Source organism: Narcine bancroftii, chromosome 2 (assembly GCF_036971445.1).
Source record: "Narcine bancroftii isolate sNarBan1 chromosome 2, sNarBan1.hap1, whole genome shotgun sequence".
Lineage (NCBI taxonomy): Eukaryota > Metazoa > Chordata > Chondrichthyes > Torpediniformes > Narcinidae > Narcine > Narcine bancroftii.
The window spans coordinates 16,444,399-16,466,688 of NC_091470.1; the positions used below are offsets into that span (position 1 = coordinate 16,444,399).

General features: G+C 42.5%; 1 protein-coding gene across 2 annotated transcripts in view; it reads right to left on the minus strand.

Moving 5' to 3' along the window:
- Positions 1–5,119: 5,119 nt before the first annotated feature.
- Positions 5,120–22,290, minus strand: part of LOC138753237 (neurexin-3-like) — a 2,173,925-nt gene continuing 2,156,754 nt past the window's right edge. The window contains exons 20-22 of one of the 2 annotated variants that reach the window (XM_069916007.1): positions 19,100–19,204; positions 18,862–18,989; positions 18,657–18,741 (exon numbers count right to left, since the gene is read on the minus strand). In XM_069916007.1, the coding sequence (XP_069772108.1) occupies positions 18,880–18,989; positions 19,100–19,204 (215 nt within the window). In that variant the 3' untranslated portion in view covers positions 18,657–18,741; positions 18,862–18,879. Of the gene's footprint in view, positions 5,878–18,656; positions 18,742–18,861; positions 18,990–19,099; positions 19,205–22,290 lie in introns of those variants that run through there. The other variant, XM_069916009.1, reaches the window with a different exon arrangement.

Consider the following 22,290-nt stretch of genomic DNA (forward strand, 5'->3'; position numbering starts at 1 on the left):
TGCCAGTAAAGTGCTATCAATGATGAGATATTTATTCGACAGAGAGTTCATTTTGCACTTCAAGTGCATTCTGAAAGGCATCTCTGAGATTGGGCCTGCTCGGAGATAATTCACTGTGTTGAGCTGCGATCATTTGCTGGTGGCTCTTGGAATGATTATCTCCATCAGTGGGATAATTAATGTCTGCTTCGTTTATCAGACAGGACTAAATCCTGGAAGAATTCTCCTGGGTGGCAGTTTAATGGAAAGGCTCAGAAGTCACAACTTGAGATTGAGCCAGCTTTCTAAACCAACCCTGAAATTAAGTTAAGGGCCTCCGAATGTTTACCCTGTCCATTCAGGGACCCACACAGGCTGCAGGTGACTTGTGGTCAGGGGACCGCACAGGCTGGCTCATGGGAACCAGGTATTGGAGCCGGGATTCGAGAAGGCGCTGAGGGCAAGAAGGCCTCCAAACAGACCTCAGGTGTTATTCTCTCTTTATCTCACTCATAGAACATTAAATAGTCAAGTCATAGTGGGTTTCTACGAACATTTCGAAGTCTCACTGCCCGCGGGAAGAAGTTGTTCCTCAGCCTGGGGGTGCTGGCTCTGATCCTCCTGCATCTCTTCCCTGACAGGAGTAGCTGGAAGATGCTGTGTGCAGGGTGGTGGGGTCCTCAATGATTTGTGATCCCTCTTTAGACAATTTTAAAAATCTCTTTCCTTGGCACCGATAGAGGCTCAGCATTCATGAGCGCTGAACTGCGGCGAGCCCTGCCACGAAAGGGGATGGCCACCAGCCGTAGCACAAGCTACAACCCGTAGGGCAATGGGCAGGTTGAAAGGGGCAAAAAGAGATCAATAGGGCAGACCTGTGGCATTCTTCTCCTGCACGCGGACCTGAACGTAAACATCCTGCCATTGAAAAAGAAGCCCAGGCTATTATTGAAGCTGTTTGCTACTGGAGACACTTTCTAGCTGGCAGAAAAATTACTCTTGTCACTGATCAGAAATCTGTAGCCTACATGTTCAGTACTGCAACAAATCAAACACCTCATGAACGTATGTTTGCCTTTCCTAGGAAATCAAAAACTGTGATGGACTGGCCAGCCTGTTTATCCGTGCTGCTGAAGAGCCATGCTCAGACATGTAAAACAAACCCCCTAGTCCAACCAATTTAGCTACTGCATACCAACCCCAACTATGTTCATGTTAAATTTCCAGACGGGAGTACTGACGCTGTACCCCTAAGAGATCTAAGAGATCGCCTGGTTTGCCTCTTCCTCGCACCCTTACTCAGAGTGAGCCTGAGAGGTTGGACTCACCCCTCCAGCCTGTGACCTCTAGTAAGCTTTCAGATGGCCATGCTGAAGCTCCACTGCCTCATGCTAGCGATTCTGGAGCGGGTCCAGAAGTCAGTCCTTCCCACACTACTGACCCAGGACCTGTACCAGTTCCCAAGGTTGCAAAGGAGCCACCTGTTTTGAGACGAAGCACCAGAATTCGTAAACAACCTGATAGGCTGACATATTCATAAAACAACTCATTATATTTTGATTGCTTGCTAGATACTGGCATATTTTGGCTGTTAGAGTATCTCAGTGCCAAACATGGTACCCATGTATCGCTTGCTTCAGTCTTTCCTTGCAGCTGTCCTTTTGATTTTAACCCTTCTTCTGCCAGGGGGAGACTGTGATGAATATCTGCCAAGCTGCCTGTCTCCCCTCTGGCAAGCCTTGCTGTACTAACATTGGCTGTGCATTATCTCTACTGTTCAGGACACTCCCCTTGGGTATAACTGTATATGCACCCATTGTCTTTCATTATTGTACCATGAGTTTCTGCTAATAAAAGCCATGATTATTGTTTGACCCCATCGTCTTTGTCTACTTCATCGACTGGTGCTTCAGGCACGGAGACAATGAAATTCATTTAATAATAATTCTGTCCTTAAGATATTTTAGTATTTACAATGTCCAATGTAAATACAAGCTGTTGTTAGCATTTAAATTCATGGCAGCTTTTAATTGAATAACACTTGTGAAATGATACAATTCCAGTGATTTGGTAAAGGAACAGGGGATTGATTGGATGCGACCAACATGGGTGTGATGGGATGAAAGGCCTCCTTTCACCCTGCCTAATCCTCGTGCCTCAGTCAAAGCTCGGTAAGGTCACTAAGAAACCCAGGCCATCCAAATGTGGATCTGATGTTAATGAAAGAGGCTGCCAATATCGTGATGGCCTGTCAACTCAGGATGAGATCTTGTCATTCAGAGGCATCTATCAGCCTGAGGTGGGCCCGATGCGGGTCGACTTCACTGAGGGTGAAGGATGTCAACGTAAGTCCCAGAGACCTGCCGAGGCAGTGGGAAGGTGAGAGTTGGAGGTGAAGAGGATTGAATGGAGGAGCAAGATCAGTTCATTCCAACGTTCTGGGTGGGTTTCTTCAGTTCCCTCCAACATTCCAAAGATGTGTGGGGTTAATAGCTTAATTGGTCACTTGGGTTTACTTGGATATTGAGGGGTCATGGGTTGGTAGGGTCTGTAGCCATGCGCCATCTCTAAATTTAAAAATAAATTAAAAATACTTCTCAGCTCAGCACAAACCACACTAGAAGCATCACCACTTGTGATCTGGTCCAAAAACAGCAACCTCCAGCAGACTGCCCTGAGATCATCTGTCGGAGATGTTTGTACAAAATATTGGCCAGGTTAACAGCATCGCACCACTCCACAGAACCTTGTGATATTGTCTCTGATTACACTGGACAACAAATGTTTTTAAAAGGTTTGCTTCCTGAAAAAAAACTGGGAGCTTTAAAGACAACTTCAAGCTGTAAGTTCAGATTTGCTGTATCACGTAGCAAGCTGGAGAAATTCAATAAATTAACTTGTATTGAATTTAGCAGGTTTAATCGCACAATGACGCCGACACGTCGCGTTGGTTTTGGAGCTGATTTGGAGCTGATTTTCCTTTGTACTCAGCATCTGATACCTCTGGTGTCAGTGTCCAATAATAGTCGGCCAGCATCAATGGATTCCAGTTGCCCTGACACTGCTTTACCATGGTTGCAATGTCCTGGTGAAACCTTTCACCACGTTCATCACTGATGGCACCAGGATCAGCCGGGAAGAAGGCCAAGTGCAAATATAGAAAATCAATTTTCAATAACATGTTGCACTTCAGGGTTTTGTCTGGTTGAAGAAGACTTCAAATAGGACAGGAAATCACAAAAATAGGTTATATCTAATAAAACGGTATGTGATAGGAAAATTTTAAAGTGATTTTCGTGCCCAAAATCCATATTATATGCCTAAAAGTGTACAGGAAGCAAAATCTTTGATGTCCAGAGTTATCGGCAGACAGTACCCCATGCTTCATCCAATGGACAGTACTTGTTTGATTTGATTTATAGGCATTTCTGACAAAGGATCTCATTTATTACCCTCTTCTAATTGTCCTCGAGGAGGGTGCTGTGATGCTGAATGGTGGGGAGCCAACCACATGTCCTGGATGGTCTCCCAGCCCCAGCGACTGAGGTTCGAACCCAGTCTGTTCCCTTTGTCACTTTGTCAGGTGCGCTGGACTTTTAAATAAGGACTCTTACATTTAGGGGCTCTTACTTTGAACATAATTTATCGGGTTTTTTTCTGTATTGCACTGTCAGTTTGGCCTCCACTTACTTTTTGTTTACATTTCTCTCTTTTGGATACGTGAGTACATTTTTTTTTGCACTTCACTGATAAGTTGAAATTTTGTCTGGGCCACAGTAAGAAATACTCAGGGTTGTAGATGATATCATGTAACTCTGACAATAAATTTGAACTTTGAACTTTGGATGCTAGCTTAATTGGCTGGTGAAGGTGGATGGACGGAGAACCAGGGTGGAGTTATTGGGCCATGTGAGAGAGAACAGGAGAGAGGGAAATATGTCAGGGAAAGGGACTGATGGGATTACATCAAAAGACCTAAAGAGCCTCCTTCTGGATCACAAGACAATGTGAGAAATCCATTCACCTCCACAGCATGGAAACGCTCTAATGACCATCAATGTCCATGCTGACCAGGCCAGCCCTATTTAAGACCACAAGACATGGGGGAAGAAATAGGCTATTCACCCCAGCAAGTCTGTCCCGCCATTTCATGAGCTGATCCATTTTCCCACTCATCCCCACTTCCCGGTCTTCTCTCAATAACCTTTGATGCCCTGGCTAATCAAGAACACATTGTGATGCGCTTAGGTAGCAGCGAGCAAGCACAAACTCAAAAGACCGTACAACAGGCTTTATTCCAGTAAAAGTCTGAACACCAGTTCAAGCCTTGGTGGCTCACCGCATGAATGACTCAGGAGGGAATGGCTCAGGTTTATATTCAGGTTGGCTGATTTACAGCCGTTCAGGTGGAGCCAACCCCTTAGATGGTCTTCCTGCAGGTATGGAGGTCGCACCCTGCAGTAGGCTGGTGGTTGTATCACCACATGCGCCAATCTCTGTCTTAAATACACCCAGTGAATTAACGTCCACAACCCCCTGTGGCAACAAATTCCATAGATTTACTCCCCCTTTGGTTGAATAATTTCCTCTGCATCTGTGTTCTAAGTGGGCGCCTTTTAATCCTGAAAAGGTGCCCTTTTATCCGAGACTCTCCCACCATGGGAAACAACCTTTCTACATCTACTCTGTCCACGCCTTTCAACATTTGAATTGTTTCAATGAGATCCTCCCTTCATTTTCCTAACTTCCAATGAGGACAGGCCAAGAATTGTCAAATGCTCCTCATCTGATAACCTTTTCATTCCCGGAATCATCCTTGTGAAGCCCATCTGAACCCTCTCCAACCTCAGCACATCCTTTCTTAAATGAGAGGCCTAAAGCTGCTCACTATACTCAAAGTGATGTCTCTCCGGTGCCTTATAGAGCCTCAACAATTACGTCCCTGCTCTTGAAACAAACGCCAACATCGCATTTGCCTTCTTCACCACCTGCAAGGTGTCCTTGCACGAGGACTCCTAGGTCCTTCTGCAGCACCACAGACTTCACCATTCACCTGCGTTCAGATCATATCCCTCTAAGGTTAAGTAAAACACAAATGTCTACAGACACCGTGATTGAAGTAAAGATGTTGGTCAAATAATGTACTTTATATAACAAAGATACATAACTAACATTTCGGGCTTGAGCCGTTCATCAAGAAAAAAAAATGTCGGCAGGTGTCCAAACAAAAAAGGTAGGGGAGGGGTTGGGGGAGGGGTTGGGGGAGGAGCAGGGTCCCAAAGTCGGGAGGTTCTAGGTAGAGAAGGGAGGGAGGGCACAGCAGCAAGCAGGGGAAAGAGGGATGGCTTGGTGAGTAGAGAGGGAAGGCGGTGAAGAGCTGAGGGAAAGAAGACAGGGGGAAGGGAAGGGAGGGAGAATGGAGAGCAAGTTAGCAGAACCTGGAGATGCCAATGTTAATGGCATCCGGCTGGAGAGTGCCCAGGTGGAAAATCAGGTGTTAATCCTCCAATTTATGGATGGTCTTGGAGGCCATAGACAGACATGTGTGTATGGGAGTGGGAGGCAGAACGGAAATGGTTGGACACTGGGAGGTCCCTGTCACTGGTACGAGCAGAGTGAAGGTGCTCAGTGAAACACTCTCCCAGTCTGTGCCCAGTCTCTCCGATGTAGAGAAGGTCATAAATGGAACTCCTGGTGAATCCTCTGATCCTTTGCCTTTGGAAAGCTGGTGGTTGTCCAAGATTCCGCTGTCCAGGTGCCCTTTCATCCAATGATTTGTGCTTGCTTCCCGAGTCATGTGTCTCAAATTCTCCAATGTGTGACTCAAATTCTCCAACTTGCATCTCAAATCCTCCAAGGCACAAAAGTGCTGGAAAAACTTAGCAGGTCAAGCAGCATCTATGAGAATGAACAGTGACATAGAGATTAGATGTATAAGTATATAGAGAGGCAGGGACTGATCAGTGACACCCAACATGGGTTTGTACGGGGAAGGTCATTCTGACTAGGAAGGTTAAGGAGGGTAGAGTAGTAGATGTAGTCTATATGGATTTCAGTAAGACCATCGCTCAGGTTCCATATGGAAGGTTCAGGCACTAGGTATTGATGTTGAGATAGTCAGATGGGTTCAACGGTGGCTAGAAGGTAGATGGCAGAGAGTCATGGTGGATAACTGTCTGTCAGGACAGAGGCTGGTGATGAGCAGTGTGCCTCAGGGATCGGTGTTGGGTCCCTTGTTATTTGTTATTTACATTAATGATTTGGATAATAGGGTTAGTAAATATGCGGATGATACAAAAATAGGGGGAGTTGTGGATAGTGAAGATGGTTTTCAGAGATTGCAGAAGGATTTGGACGCTTAGAAGAGTGGGCTGAAAGATGGCAGATGGAGTTTAATGCTGAAAAGTGTGAGGAGCTTCATTTTGGGAAGAAAAATCCAAACAGGACATATGCAGTGAAGGGGAGGGCATTGAGGAATGCAGAGGATCAGAGAGATCTAGGAATAATGGTTCATAAATCTTTTGAAGGTGGAATCTCATGTGGAAAGAGTAGTGAAGAAGGCTTTTGGTACGCTGGCCTCTATGAATCAAAGCATAGAATATAGGTGTTGGGAAGTGATGTTGAGACTATTCAAGGCATTGGTGAGGCCAAATTTAGAATACTGTGTACAATTCTGGTCACCAAATTATAGGAAGGATATCAATAAGGTAGAGAGGATGAAGAGAAGATTTACTAAAATGTTGCCTGGATTTCAGAATTGAGAATACAAAGAAAGATTGAGTAGATTAGGTCTTGTTCATTGGAGCATAGAAGGTTGAGGGGAGATTTCATGAGGTATTTAAAATTATGAGGGGGATAGATAGAGTAGATGTGAATAGGCTCTTCCCCTTGATGGTAGGTGAGATTGGAATGAGGGGTCATGAGTTAAGGGTCAGGGGGCAAAACTTTAGAAGTAACATGAGAGGGAGCTTCTTCACTCAGAGAGGGGTGGCTGCATGGAATGGGTGGTTGAAGCAGGGTCAATTTTGTCATTTAAGAAAAAGTGGGGTAGGTCCATGGATGTGAGGGGATTGGAGGGTTATGGGCAGGGAGCAGGACTAGAGGAGATCCTTTGAATCGGTACGGACTAGAGGGTTCGAGACGGCCTGTTTCTGTACTATAATTGTTATGTGGTTACTTATATGGTAACCAACGTTTCAGGACTGAGCCCTTTCATCGTGGTGTGAAATATACTCCGACGCAGGGCTCAAGCCTAAAATGTTGGCTACTCGTTACTTCCCATGGACGCTGCTTGGATCTGCTGAGCTTCTCCAGAACTTTTGCGTGTGGCTGCATGACCCCAGAGACTCCAGACTTCCCTGTCTAACTCAAATTCTCCAACTTGTGTGTGGTAAGTCTCCATCTTTGTTCAATTCTGCTCATACACTCGACTCCCACGACCTCCCAATCATCCTTGGATCTGCTCCAAACCCCTTTCATCTGTACCCTCCTGAAAGCCCATGTGTTTGACCAAGTTTGGGTCACTTTCCTTTGCCTTACCTTCCGTTTCACTTTACGCATTGAAACCCCTTAGAATGTGTTTTCTTGCCCCAGTACCTGAGGTTATTTAATAAAATGATTCTGCAGCTCAGAGAGACCTTAAATGTTTTTTTTTTTCGCTTCTGTATTTACTCAGGAAACTGGCACCAAATTTCAGAGAAGTGAGGCAAAGAAGCAGTGAGATCACAGAACCTCTGCAGATTAAAGAGGAGGAGGTGCTTGCTGTCTTAAAGCAAATAAGGGTGGATAAATCCCCAAGATATTCCCTGAAACTTTGAAGGAAGCTACTGTAGAAATTGTAGGGGCCCTGGCAGATTATATTTAAAATGCCATTGAGGGATCATTGATTTGCATGTTTTGGGCTTGCCCTAATTTAGGAGAATTTTGGAGCAAAAAATCATACTTTATCAGTGATTTTTAAGTTCAAAGTAGAACCATACCCATTAATCGCTCGATTTGGATTTTCTCGAGAGGAAGATATTTTATTGACATCAGCTCAAAAGCAAATGTTATCTTTTACCTCTTCGATAGCCAGATGGGGAATTTTGTTGAAAAGGAAAGACACCAGCTCCTGCTTGATGGTTACAGGATATTGTGCCCTATCTAAGTCTGGAAAAAAAAATCAGATACTCAAATGTAAAGTCTAATTTCTATAAAACATGAGGCCCATTCATGGGGTATTTTCATAATCTAAAGAACCAAGGTGTTGGGATGCTCCAGCAATGCATGCATGTCTGGTCTCTCGTTGTCTCCACTTGATCCCCATGTCTATTTTTCTTATTTCAGTTCACCTTGTATAGAGGGAGGGGTTTGATGGGAGTGGGGGGGGGGGTGCTGTTTGTTTTTTGTTGTGTTGGTTTTTACTTTTCCTTTTTAATTTCTTATCTTTCCTTTTATTAAAAAAAATCTATAATTGAGAATTGTAAACATTGATTTATATAAAATATGACTATGTAGCATTTGCGTTACATGGGCATGGAGAAGATCGACAGGCACACCTTGAAGTCAAGGGACTGGTTTATTGCATGGGCCGTCGCGCTTATATGGGCCCCAGGAGCTGTCGTCAGGTCCACGCGTCACCAGAGCGCCGGTCTGCGTTGGTCGGCGTTCCCGCCACAGTTCCCCATCTTCCTGCCCTGCAGGTGATCACCTTGGTTGATGGCCAGTGGCACCCCCAGGTCCGTGCGGTCGCCACGCTTTTTGGACGTTTTTTGGGCTAGTCCATGTCACCATGTGTGGGCCCTACAACTATTGACTTTTTTTTATTAAGAAATGAAAAATGGCTATGAAGAATGGCATGGTCTATTTCATTTATGTAATGGTTGAAATAATTTAGTAATTTGTACCTTTTTGTATACAAAATGTTTCATTTTCACCAATAAAAACATTATATTGCTCCAAAAATAACCCAGGAAATTAGAGGCCAATGAACCCGATGTCAGTCATATGTAAGTTAGTGGAAGATGGTCTAAGACACACATGTCAAACTCAGGCCCGCGGGCCAAATTTGGCCCGTGATATAATTATATTTGGCCCGCAAGATCATATCAAATATGTATTAGAGCTTGCCCGCTGGCTGCCGCGCCAGTATAGCACATACACAGCTAATACTACAAATCCCAGGATGCTTTGCAAATGCATTGGCGTCAGCCCGCTAATCGCCCCCACCTCCTCTCTTTACTTTCATTACCATCTGCGACCTGTCGCCGAACTCACGTGTAATAAACCCCTTACGAAAAATGGCCAAACGAAAGACAGAAAACAGGACCTTTCAAGACAGGTGGGAGGCAGACTATATGTTCATCATTTTAAAAGACAAACCTGTTTGTCATTGAAGCAAGTTGTTATTTTTTTGACTTGTTGGCTTGTGAAAAAAAAAATACATTTAAAAGGAGCTTAAAGGCTATAGAGAAATATTATTTATTGAATATTTTATTTCTCATTTGTTAATGCTTCTTCTCGAAAGTTTAATCAAAACTATTATTAAACATTTATTTTAATAAGAAAAAGTTTAACATTACATATGTTGAAAGAAGAGAAAACATGCAGATGTTGTTGAAAATTTTCAATAAATATTTAGTTTGGCCCACGACTTAGTCCAAGTTTTTAATTTTGGCCCTTTGTGAATTTGAATTTGACATCCCTGGTCTAAGAGATCAGCTATACAATTATTTCTAGAGTCAGGGACTGATTAGGGATAGCCAGGGTTTTGTGCATTGTAGGTCATGTTTAACCACAACCACCCATGAGGAAAGTTGAAGGATGTGGATGTTGTCTCCATGGCCTTCAGTCAGGCCTTTGACAAGGTCCCACGTGGGAGATTTGTCAGGAAGGTTCAGATACTTGATATTCCTGGTGAGGTCGTAAATTGAATTCAATATTGGCTTTATGGGAGAATCCAGAGATGGGTCTGCTTCTCAGACTGGAGGCCTGTGACTAGAGGAGGGCCTCAGGGATCGGCGCTGGGACCATCCTTGATTGTCATCCATATGTTGTCTGGATGATAATATGGTAAATTGGATCAGCAAGTTTGCAGATGATACAAAGATTGGAGGTGTTGTGGACAGCTAGGAAGGCTTTCAAAGCCTGTGGAGGCATCTGGACCAGCTGCAAAAATGGGCTGCAAATTGAATGCAGACAGAGAGGTAAAGGGTAAAAGATAGAGTAAATGCAAGTTGGCTTTTTCAACTGAGCTTAGGTGAGATACAAACAAGCAGACATGGGGTAAGAGTGAAAGGAAAAAAGTTTAAGTTTAGCTCCCTCTTCACACAGGGAGCTGTGGGAGTGTGGAACAAGCTGCCAGCTGAAGTGATGAACGTGGGTCCAATTTTAACAATTAAGAAAAATTTGGACAGGTACTTGGATGGGAGATATATGGAGGGATATAGACTGGGTGCAGGTCAGTTGAATGAAGCAGAATATTAGTTTGGTATGGACTAGAAGGGCCAAATGGCCTGTTTCTCTGCTGTAGTGTTTTATGGTTCTCTGTCCTTGATTGAAACCCATTCCCATGGGTGCCCATTCCTTTTTATAAGGAAACAATCTCCAAATTCTCTTTATTTGATGGTCAATAAAGTAATGGCCATGGAGTTTTCCAGCACAGAATCAGGCTCTTTGGCCCAACATATTGTCCAGCATCATCACGCTGAGCACTGGTGCACCTCATGGCTGTGTGCTCCACCTGGTCCTGTTCACACTACTCCATTGCCATGACTCCATTGCCAGATCTAACTCCAACAGTGTCATCAAGTTTGCAGATGGCACAACAGTAGTCGCTTCGTCAGCCACAACAATTATTTGCACTACAGAATAGAGGTGGAAAATCTCGTGAAATGGTGGTCTCAACATGGACAAGATGAAGGAGATGATCGTGGACTTCAGGAGGACCAGGAATGACAATCCTCCACTGCACAACAACAACTCTATGATAGAGAGAGTGGAGAGCACCAAGTTCCTTGGAGTTCACTTAACTAGTGTCCTATCTGGACACTCAACATCTCCTCACTTGTCAAGACGGTGCAACTTCAACAGAACTTCCTGAGAAGTTCCTGAGAAATTCCTGGGATGAGTGTTGTTAGGTCTGCTTTGTTCATGAATGAGTGAGACAAACACCAGAATGAGTCGAAATCAGGGTTCTTTGTTCTTTATTACCGGATTGTAACACTTGCGACTAACAATGTTAGTCGGAGAATGCATTCTGCCGTTATCAGCAAAATGGTGATTTTTTATACCCTTGGATACATGCTTAGAACATCATCATATCATTACTTGTCCAATGACTAAAACTGTTGCTATCCTTTCCCTGCTAGCTTCCTGCCTCTCAATCCATCAATGTCTCTCTTATCTTGTAAGTACAAGGATGCATTCACATCTTGTTACAGCCCTGTACAGGGTAACTCCTTACACATTCCCATCTCATGATGTTTTACCTTACAATGTTAAGGCTGTGTGTTGTCGGGAGTGCCGGATGTGGGAGGTCCTGGAGTCTTCCAGACTCCCGGATGTCCAGATCTGCACTAGGTGTGTCGAGCTGCAGATTGTCAGGGACCGTGTTAGGGAACTAGAGCTGCAGCTCGATGACCTCAGGCTGGCTAGGGAAACAGAGGAAGTCATAGACAGGAGTTACAGCCAGGTGGTCACGCCAGGGCCACGGGAGGATGAAAGGTGGGTAACTGTTAGGAGAGGGACAAAAAAACGTAAGGTGCCAGAGAGGAGCCCTGTGAATGTAACCCTCAGCAATAAGTACGCCTCTTTGAGCACTGTTGAGGGGGACATCAAGGTTGGGGGGAGCGACAGTGGCTGTGCCTCTGGCACGAGGTCGGCCCCTGTAGCTCAGAAAGGGAGGGAAAGGAAGAGGAGGGCAATTGTGGTAGGAGACTCCATAGTTAAGAGGACGGATAGGGGATTCTGTGGACGCAGCAAGGAGAACCGGATGGTGGTTTGCCTCCCTGGTGCCAGGGTCCGAGATGTTGCTGCTCGTGTCCCGGATATCCTAAAGTGGGAGGGACAGGAGCCAGAGGTCGTGGTACATGTAGGTACCAATGACATAGGGAGAATTAGAGAAGAGGTCCTAAAAAGTGAGTACAGGCGGTTAGGTAGGGAGTTAAAAAGAAGGACCGCAAAGGGGGTAATCTCTGGATTACTCCCTGTGCCACGTGACAGTGTGAATAGAAATAGAATGAGGTGGAGGATTAACACGTGGCTGAAGGGGAGTAAAGGGCAGGGTTTTAAGTTTCTGGATAACTGGGACCTTTTTTGGGGGAGCTGTGACCTGTACAGTAAGGACGGGTTACACTTAAATCCCAGGGGGACCAGAATCCTGGCAGAGGTATTTGCTAGGGCTACTCAGGATCCTTTAAACTAGAATGGTTGGGGGGAGGGAACAAAATAGTACAGAGCAGTAAGGAGAAGGTTAGAATGCAAACAAAGAAAGTTTGTAGTAAGTATTTGAATATGGATGGGCAGGTGATAGAGAAGGGAAATGCTCTGGAAGAAGATGAAGGGCAATTGGCAGGAAAAGTAAATAATGTTGTTATTAAAGATGATGGAAAACAGGGATTAAAAATTGGGAAATCTCTGAAATTCATATATTTTAATGCCAGGAGTATTGTAAAAAAGGTGGATGAGCTGAAGGTGTGGATTGATACTTGGAAGTATGATGTGGTAGCGATTAGTGAGACATGGTTGCAAGAGGGATGTGATTGGCAGCTGAATATCCCTGGGTTTCGTTGTTTTAGGTGTGATAGAGTCGGAGGGGAAAGAAGAGGTGGGGTTGCATTGCTTGTCAGGGAAAATATTACAGCGGTGCCTAGGAAGGATAGATTAGAGGGCACATCCACGGAGGCTATTTGGGTGGAACTGAGGAGTAGGAAAGGAGAGGTTACACTTGTAGGGGTGTATTATAGACCACCCGGAGGGGACCGAGACCTAGAGGAGCAAATCTGTAGGGAGATAGTAGATATTTGTGATAAGCACAGGGTTGTAATTATGGGAGATTTTAATTTTCCACATATAGATTGGGAAACACATTCTGTGAAAGGACTGGATGGGTTAGAGTTTGTGAAATGTGTGCAAGATAGTTTTTTACAACAATATGTAGAGGTACCAACCAGAGAAGGAGCAGTGTTAGATCTACTGTTGGCAAATGGGATGGGTCAAGTGACGGAGGTTAGTGTTGGCGAGCACTTCGGGTCCAGTGATCATAATGCCATCAGCTTCAATGTCATTATGGAAAGAGAGAAATCAGGGCCAAGGATTGAGGTTTTTGATTAGGGAAAAGCTAGATTTGAGGAGATCCGAAAGGACTTGCAGGGTGTGGATTGGGACAATTTGTTTTATGGGCAGGATGTAGTAGAGAGATGGAAGTCTTTTAAAGATCAGATTTTGAGAGTGCAAAAGCTTTATGTTCCTGTTAGGTTAAAAGGAGGGGCAAAAGGTTTGAGAGAGCCGTGGTTTTCAAGGAATATTGGAAACTTGGTTCGAAGAAAAAGGGAGGCGTACATTAGATATAAGAAGCATGGAGTTAAGGAGATGTTTGAAAGATACATTGAATGTAAGAGGAATCTTAAGAGAGGAATTAGGAAAGCTAAAAGAAGGTACGAGGAAACTATGGCAAGCAGGGTGAAAACTAATCCAAAAGAGTTCTACAAATATGTTAATGGTAAAAGGAAAGCTAGAGACAAAATTGGTCCCTTAGAAAATCAGAGCGGAAAACTGTGTGTGGAGCCTAGAGAAATGGGGGAGATATTGAACAGTTTCTTTTCTTCGGTATTCACTAAGGAGAAGGATATTGGGAGATGTGCGATAAAAAAAAGCAAATTGGGTAAATATGGGGAATATAGAGATTACAAAAGGTGTAGTTTTAGGGCTTTTGAAGAATATAAAGGTGGATAAGTCTCCGGGAACAGACGGGATAGGTGGAATAGTGGATAATGAAGAAGGTTTTCAAGGATTGCAGAGGGATTTGGGCTGCTTAGAAAAGTGGGCTGAAAAATGGCAGATGGAATTTAATGCTGATAAGTGTGAGATGCTTCATTTTGGTAAGAAGAATCAGAATAGGACATATGTGGTAAATGGGAGAGCATTGAGGAATACAGAAGAGCAGAGAGATTTAGGAGTGACGGTACATCGTTCCCTGAAGGTAGAAACTCACGTGAATAGGGTGGTGAAGAAGGCTTTTAGTATGCTGGCCTTTATCAATCATTGCATGGAATATAGGAGTTGGGAGGTGATGTTGAGATTGTATAAGACGTTGGTGCGGCCTAATTTGGAGTTCTGTGTGCAGTTCTGGTCGCCTAATTATAGGAAGGATATAAACAGAGTGGAGAGAGTGCAGAGAAGGTTTACCAGAATGTTACCTGGGTTTAAGCATCTAGAGTATAGGGAGAGATTGGACAGATTGGGTCTTTATTCTTTGGAGTGTAGAAGGTTGAGAGGGGATTTGATAGAAGTATTTAAGATTATGAAAGGGATAGACAGAGTGGATGTGGATAGACTATTTCCATTAAGAGAAGGAAAGATTAAAACAAGAGGACATGAGTTAAGAATTAAGGGGCAGAGGTTTAGAGGTAACATGAGGGGGAACTTCTTTACTCAGAGAGTGGTAGCCGTGTGGAATGAGCTTCCGGGAGAAATAGTGGCGGCGGAGTCAATTGTATTATTTAAGAAAAGGTTGGACAGGTATATGGATGAGAATAAGATGGAGGGTTATGGGCATTGTGCAGGGAGGTGGGACTAGAAAGGGGTGTTTGGTTCGGTGCGGACTAGAAGGGCCTAATGGCCTGTTTCCGTGCTATAATTGTTATGTTAAGACTGAAGTGGGCAAAGCTACCGGCCACCATCATGTTAACTTTCTATAGAAGGTCTATCAAGAGTAGTCTGGCTGGTTGCATCACAATGTTGTAAGTTTGCCACAGAGAAATGGATCGGAGAACAACCCACAGCACCATAAGGGTGAATCTCCTCCTCCCCCCCCCTTCCCCCGCCATCGACATGATCTACCAGGACCATTGTCTGAAGAGGCCGCACAAGTTCATTAAGGACCTCTTCCACCCCACACACATCTTTCAGCTGCTCCCGTCAGGGAAGAGATACCGTAGTATCAGAGCCTGCACCAGCAGGTTGAGGAACAGCTTCTTCCCATAGGCAGTGAGAATGCTGAATGACTAAAGGAACTGCTCACATGAACCACCTGACATTCTCATATTCATGAAGCAATATTTATTTATTTTTTTGTATATGTGAATACTTTTCATGCATATATATTGTTTGTCTATATGTGTGATATGTCCGGTTGTGTGTCTGCATGTTTTTGTACCGAGGACCAGAGAACGTTGTTTCGTTGGATTGTACTTGAACAATCAATGACAATAAACTTGAATTGATAACCATGCTGACCAAGTTGTCTGTACAATCTTGTCCCATTTCCCTGCATCCAGTCCACATTCCTCTGAACACTTCCTATCCGCATACCTGTTACAATTCATCCCCCATCATTTCATCTGGCAGCTTGTTCCATATGTCCTCCACACTCCGTCCCTTTTAAATTCACTCCCCTCAGGTCCCTTTTAAATCTTTCCCCCTCACCTTAAATCATATGACCATATAACAATTACAGCACAGAAACAGGCCAGTTAGGCCCTGCTAGTCCATGCCAAATACCTTCTCCCACAGTCCCATTGACCTGTACCCGGCCCATAACCTTCTGAACCACTCTCGTCCATATACCAATCCAACTTTTCTTTAAATATTAAAATCGAACCCACATCTACCACTTTGGCTGGAAGTTCATTCCACACCACCACCACTCTCTGAGTTAAGAAAATTTCCCCCAAGTTTCCCCTAAACCTTTCCCTCTTCAATCTCTATCCATGTCCTCTTGTTTGAATCTCCCCCAATCTCAATGGAAAAAGCCTGTCCGCATTGACTCTATCTGTCCCCCTCATAAGTTTAAAGACCTCTATCAAATCACCCCTCAATCTTCTACACTCCAGGGAATAAAGTCCCAGCCTGTTGAACCTGAAACCCAGGCAACATTCTTGAAAATCTTCTCTGCACTCTCTCTATTCTGTTTATTCCCTTCCTATAATTCGGTGACCAAAACTTCACACAATATTCCTTACCAATGCCTTATGCAACTTCAATATGACATCCCAACTCCTATACTCAAATCTCTGATTTATGAAGGCCAACATACCAAAAGCTTTCTTCACCACCCTATCTACATGTGACTCCACTTTCAGGGAATTATGTACCAGAATTCCTAAATCTCTTTGTTCTACTGCACTTCTCAATGGTCTACAATTTAACCTGTATGATCTTTGCTGATTAGTCCTACCAAAATGTAGCATCTCATACCTATAAGTATTAAACTCCATCAGCCATCCTTCGGCCCACTCTTCTAACTGGCCTATGTCCCTCTGCAAGTTTTGAAAACCTTCCTCAATGTCCACAACACCATCTTTCTTAGTATCATCTGAATACTTACTAATCCAATTTATCTATTATCCCATCATCCAGGTCATTAATATATGTGACAAACAACAATGGACCCAATACCAATCCATTGATGCCTTTCAGTTTTAGACTGTCTTACCCTTGGAATAAAAGACTCCACCTATTTACCTCTCCTTGCCCCTCATTGTTTTATAATCCTTGACAATGTCACCTTTCAACCCCCTACTCTCCAGGGAGAAAGAACCCAGCGTATCCAGCCTCTCCTTACTGTTCAAGCTCCTGGTAGTATTCTCGTGAATCTTCTCTGTAGCCTTTCCATGAGAATCGAAAAGGTACCCAGAATGGAGGTGAGTGAGGAATTTCCCTGACAGTCAAGAAAGTGATCACCCCCAAGAAAGTGATTTATACCCCCAACCCTTCCCAGACCCTCCCCCCCAAAATAATAACCTCCAAAAAGTAAAACAAAAAAAGTATAGAAAAGAAAATAAATGGATAAAAATTAGAAAAGTTAAAAAAAATACAATCAATTTCATCAAATTTTGCCTCTACAATATTAAACCTATAAACACAAAGGAGCTGATGTGGTTTTGAGGTTAAGGGGATAATTTCATAATGTACATAGATATGGCACCAAATTTCATATCGATTCCTTAAATTAAATGTAATCTTTTGAAGAGGTAAACAAGTACGTATTTCAGCATTGCACCCATCCATTCCCAAATTTGAATCTGATTTCCATGACATTGCTATGCATTTTCTTGCAACTGGCAGTGCAATTTTCACAGATTCTTTTTGAAACATATTTATATTTAATTTTGGCCTGATCCCAGATGTATTACCTAATCAGAAAAGCATTGGAATCTTGAGGGAATTTCCCTTCAGTAACCTGTCCTAAAAAACACTACTAAATCCACCCAGAGGTCTTAATCTTGAACATGACCAATTAAGAGTGTAAATAAAAGTACCGATCTCTTGATTACACCTAAAACATTGATCTGATAAATATGATTTCAACCTATTTAGTTTCTGTGGAGTAAGATATAATTATTGCAAAAAACTATTTTGAATTGCTCTGTTCCTAACATTTATTGTTTGTCATATTATCATGGCACAATTCCAACCAATTTTTCTCTCCAATGCCTGTATTTCCCACCTTTGTCTAGATCTATGAATTCTTTGCTTCCAAATTCCCTTTTGCAATAGCTGAAATAAATTTCTCAATTGATTTATTAAAAAACCAATCTTTCTATTTCACTCTTTTCAGGCACTAAAATTGTCAGACCTAATTTATCCCTCAAGAACACCTTTAATTGACAGTAACAATATATTGCATTATTTTGTCCCCTTCATTTATCTTTCAATTGATCAAATGTCATTAATTTCCTCCCTTCAAAACAATGTACTATTCTCTTAATTCCTTTACTAGACCAATTATTAAAAAGTCTGTTAGTCATTGTAAAAGAAATGTCTATTTTGAATGAACGGCATTTTAGGTATCCCGTAAATGTTTCAACAATGATGTTTCTCTATCTCCAATTATTCATCTATTCTCCAGCTTATATAAAATCTTCCTGTATTGTCTCCTCTATTTTATCCATCTGTATCTTAATCCAGGCTGATTTTTCTCCCTCCTCAAAAAGGGAAGAAGGAAATCTCAGTTCAGAATAATCTTCAAAGTTTGGAAGTTGCAAACCTCCCAGTATAAATTTCCAAGTTAATTTTTCTATTGACTCTCTCGACATTTTGCCCTTCCAAAGAAACTTCCTTACATATTTATTCAGTTCCTGAAAAAAAATTCTGTGGAATAAAAATAGGCGTGTTTGAAGAAGATATTATATCAGAGGAAAAATATTCATTTTTATACAATTAACTCTTGGCAATCAGGTTATAGTTTAATTCCATCCATCTTAAATCTTTATCTATTTTCTTAAGTAAGGGTGTAGCAGGGACACTATGGTTAAAGAAAGAAAACTCTCACACGAAGGGAGTGTAATCGACACTGGATTTATTGGGCTGCAGCTCTGCCTTTTATAGGCAACTGGTCACGACACCACTGGGATGTGGCTTGAGTGGGGCTGGCTGCCAATTGGCTGTCCTGGATATGCGGGCCTGGATTGGAACCCCTGAGATCCGTTGGCAGCAATTGGTCGATTCGACTGCTTTTCCTGCAGACTATGGGAGCAGGTGTCTCATCCCGCGTGCTGTTTGCTCGATCATCATGTTTGACAGCTGTTTTCTGTGTCAGCCCACAGAGTGGGCCATGGGCCGCTACAAGGGGTTATAATTTAAACATGTTCTTTGGATTGTTATCTATTTGAATCACTACACTTTTTATTCCATTTACTAGCCATTTAAATCGAGTATCTCTTTTACACTGTATGTAATCACCTGTGGTAAGAGGGCATCTCAGTTTTGTCCCAAGTTACTTTGTAACCAGATACTGTTCCATATTCCTTTAATCTTGAATATAATTTCTGTGTTGGTTTCTGGTTCCATCAAGTAAATTATTACATCATCTGCAAATAAACTCTATATATTGAAATCATTTTGTACAGTCTGAACTTGCTGATTTTCCGCAGATTTCTGAAACAAACATTCTTGATTTACTTTTAAATTTTAAACTTACTCATTGTTTTTAGTGATCTGATGGACTTGAGAACAGCTTCAAAGTACATCCAGTGATTTCTATCAAAATTAAGAATGAATGGGAAAGAGAACCAGATCCCTTTACCTATAGAGACATGGGAGAAAATTCTCCAGTTAGTAAACACTTCTTCAATGTGTGCTCAACACTCTTTGATACAATTTAAGGTGGTTCATCGGGCCCCATATGTCCACGGACAAGCTCGTTTTTACTCCCATATAAACCCTATCTGGGACAGGTGTCATTCTGAGGTGGCTTCCCTGGCACACCTGATTTGGTCCTGCCCTTTCCTGAAAAAATATTGGAAAGATATTTTTGACATTTGACAGTTTTGCTCATTGACTTACAACCTCATCCTATTTCTGCACTTTTTGATAACCAGTTTTGGACTCTGGCCACTTACCTGATTCTGCTTGTTATGTGATGCATTTGTTACTTTAATAGCCAAGAGATCCATTCTACTTCAATGGAAATACCCCAAACCACTGATTATGTTTCAATGGTTTTTCCAAACTAGTGCATGTTTAAATTTAGAAAAATATCAGAATTGGCGCTGTTGGCCCTTTGGTTAAATTTGAAGAAACATGGGGGCCATTTATTCAACATTTTCCTATGACGTAAGTTGATCCTTTCCGAATTCTATTCAATAGTTTTTTTTTACTGTGAGTATAGAGGAGCGGAATTAACCACAAATAATTGTTCAACTGCTGAAACATGGTTGCCCAGCTTTTGTTTTATTTTTTTGCTTTGTTTCTTAGTTGAGGGGATTTTTAAAAAAAAATCAAATTTGATTTCTTTTCACATTTGGCCTTTAAAAGATTGGGAGGTTCAGTGCTCAATGTCTGAGCTTGTACCTGTTGACCATTGTTAATGTAATCCCCATCTCTTTCTATCATTCTTATGTTTATTAATCTGAAACTCCATCAAAAGATTGAAAAAGAAAGAAAGAGAATAACTTCATTAGTTAAGATTAAGACTGATTGGGAGCATGACTTGGACTCGTCCCTAATGGACAACAACTGGGACACTGTTTTAAATTTGATGAATGAATCCTCCTTCTGTGCACGACATTGTTGCAGTTCAAAGTTCAAATATTTCGAAACTTAAATTCTTGCTTTTGTTCCGATATCGATCCACCATATGATAAATGTAAATTTTTTGAGGCTTCATTGATACACGTTTTGGGCTTGCCCTAGTTTATAAGATTTTTGGAAAAAATCATTTCAAACTTTATCATTTTTTTTAGGGTCAAATTAGAAGCGTGCCACTTAATCGCTCTATTTGGGAAATACAACTGACTTCATCTCAGAGGTGAATTTTAGCGTTTACCTCATTGATAGTTCGACGGGCACTACTGATGAAATGGAAAGACAGGGTCCCACCTACTCATACTCAATGGTTACAGGAGGTCACATCCTTCCTAAGTTTAGAAAAAGTTAAATACTATGTTAAAGATGAATTTTTACAAGATGTGGGGGAGTAGGACCAAAATTTAACGAACTAGGGTGTTTAGATGCCCCTGTCTAGTTTCCAAATGTTGTCTTTCATCACCTAAGTATTTTAGATATACAAGTTAACCTTGTTTAGAGGGAGGGGTTTGATTAATGGGGAGGGGAGGGGTTCTTTTTCTTCCTTTTTGTTTCTTTTTTTCTTTGGAGATATTTTGTAAAAGGAGTTTGATTGAGAGGAGTACTCACAATTTACACTGTGCAAGATTTAAGAATTATTTGAGAAGTACAAATTGCCTGTCTTTTCTTATATTTCAGTCTATGTATTGGATCAACAGGTGTGTATTTTTTTAAATTAAACTCAATAAAGGTATTTTAAAAAAGAGAAAGAAATCATTCATGGCAAGTTATCTATCACGCTCATTTCTCTCTGTGATATGTTGTTATCAAACTCTACACCCACGCAGGACCTGTGCAGGACCCACACAGGCTGCGGGGGTGGGTGGCATTTGTGGTCGAAGAACCCACATGGGTTGCAAGCTGCTGGAGTCTGGCTCATGGGAACCAGGATTTGAGAGGGTGCTGAGGGCAAAAAGGGCTCCTGAAGGCTTCCTGATGGTGTCGGAGGTTTGGATCTGGAGCTCGGGCGGCTGATGGTTTGAACTGGGCTCTTTGTTACAGACGCTGCGGGAGGGAGGGCAGGAGGCGAATTCACGGAAATTCGGTGTCTCTGAAAGGACTCTCTTCTGCTTCTCTTTCTGTCATTATTAGAGGTGCCAAGCAATGCTTGTGGTGACTCTATGTTTGCCTTACCGTAGACAAAAGTTGAAGTATATCATGCACATTATTTTTAATGTTTTATTATGTGACAACAAAAGAAACCTTTGATTCTTCAAACCGGATGAGTGCAATGTACAGACGTGCTGGAGAAACGCAGCAGGTCGCACAGTATCCGTAGGAAGAAAAGGGTAACCAACATTTTGGGCCTGGGCCCTTTGTCAGGTATAAACAAAAACAGGAAGGCGGAGGGGGGAGGATAAGAGGATAAGAAGGCTGTCTTCTTTTGCTTATACCTGACAAAGGGCTCAGGCCTAAAACGATGGTATCCTTTCTTTCCTATGGATGCTGCGTGACCCGCTGAGTTTCACCAGCACTTTTGTGTATAGATCTCTTCCAGTTCGTGATTTCAAACTAAGCTGACCCTTCATACAAATCGAAAGAGTTTTTTGACTGCATGGTGTAAAGCAAGAGATCGGAAAATCAATGCCCCAGGTGGGTTTCTAGCTAGTGTCTGACCTGCATCATAAAACAAAACCATTCTTGTTGATGCATTGATCATGCGCAAGGACTTGCAGCGTGGCAAGTGTCAGTCAGGTACCTTGTTCAGTTAGATCCCAATGATGTCGGAACAAGAGGGGACCATTTTGGCCACTCCAGCCTGTTTCACCAGCCAATTAGATCAGACATATATAGTGTCGTAACAACCAGTCTCAATTAAGGGTTTCAATCATCATTCTCACTCCCACTGATTCTGGTTGACCCACCGAGTTTAATTTTAAATTTAGACCTACAGCCCAGTAAAAGGCCCTTCTGGCCCACTCACCTGTGCTGCCCAATTACACCCAATTGATCCACAAACCCCGTATGTTTTGGAACGTGGGAGGAAACCGGAGCACCCGGGAGGAAATACACACAGACACGGGAAGAACGTACAAACTCCTTACG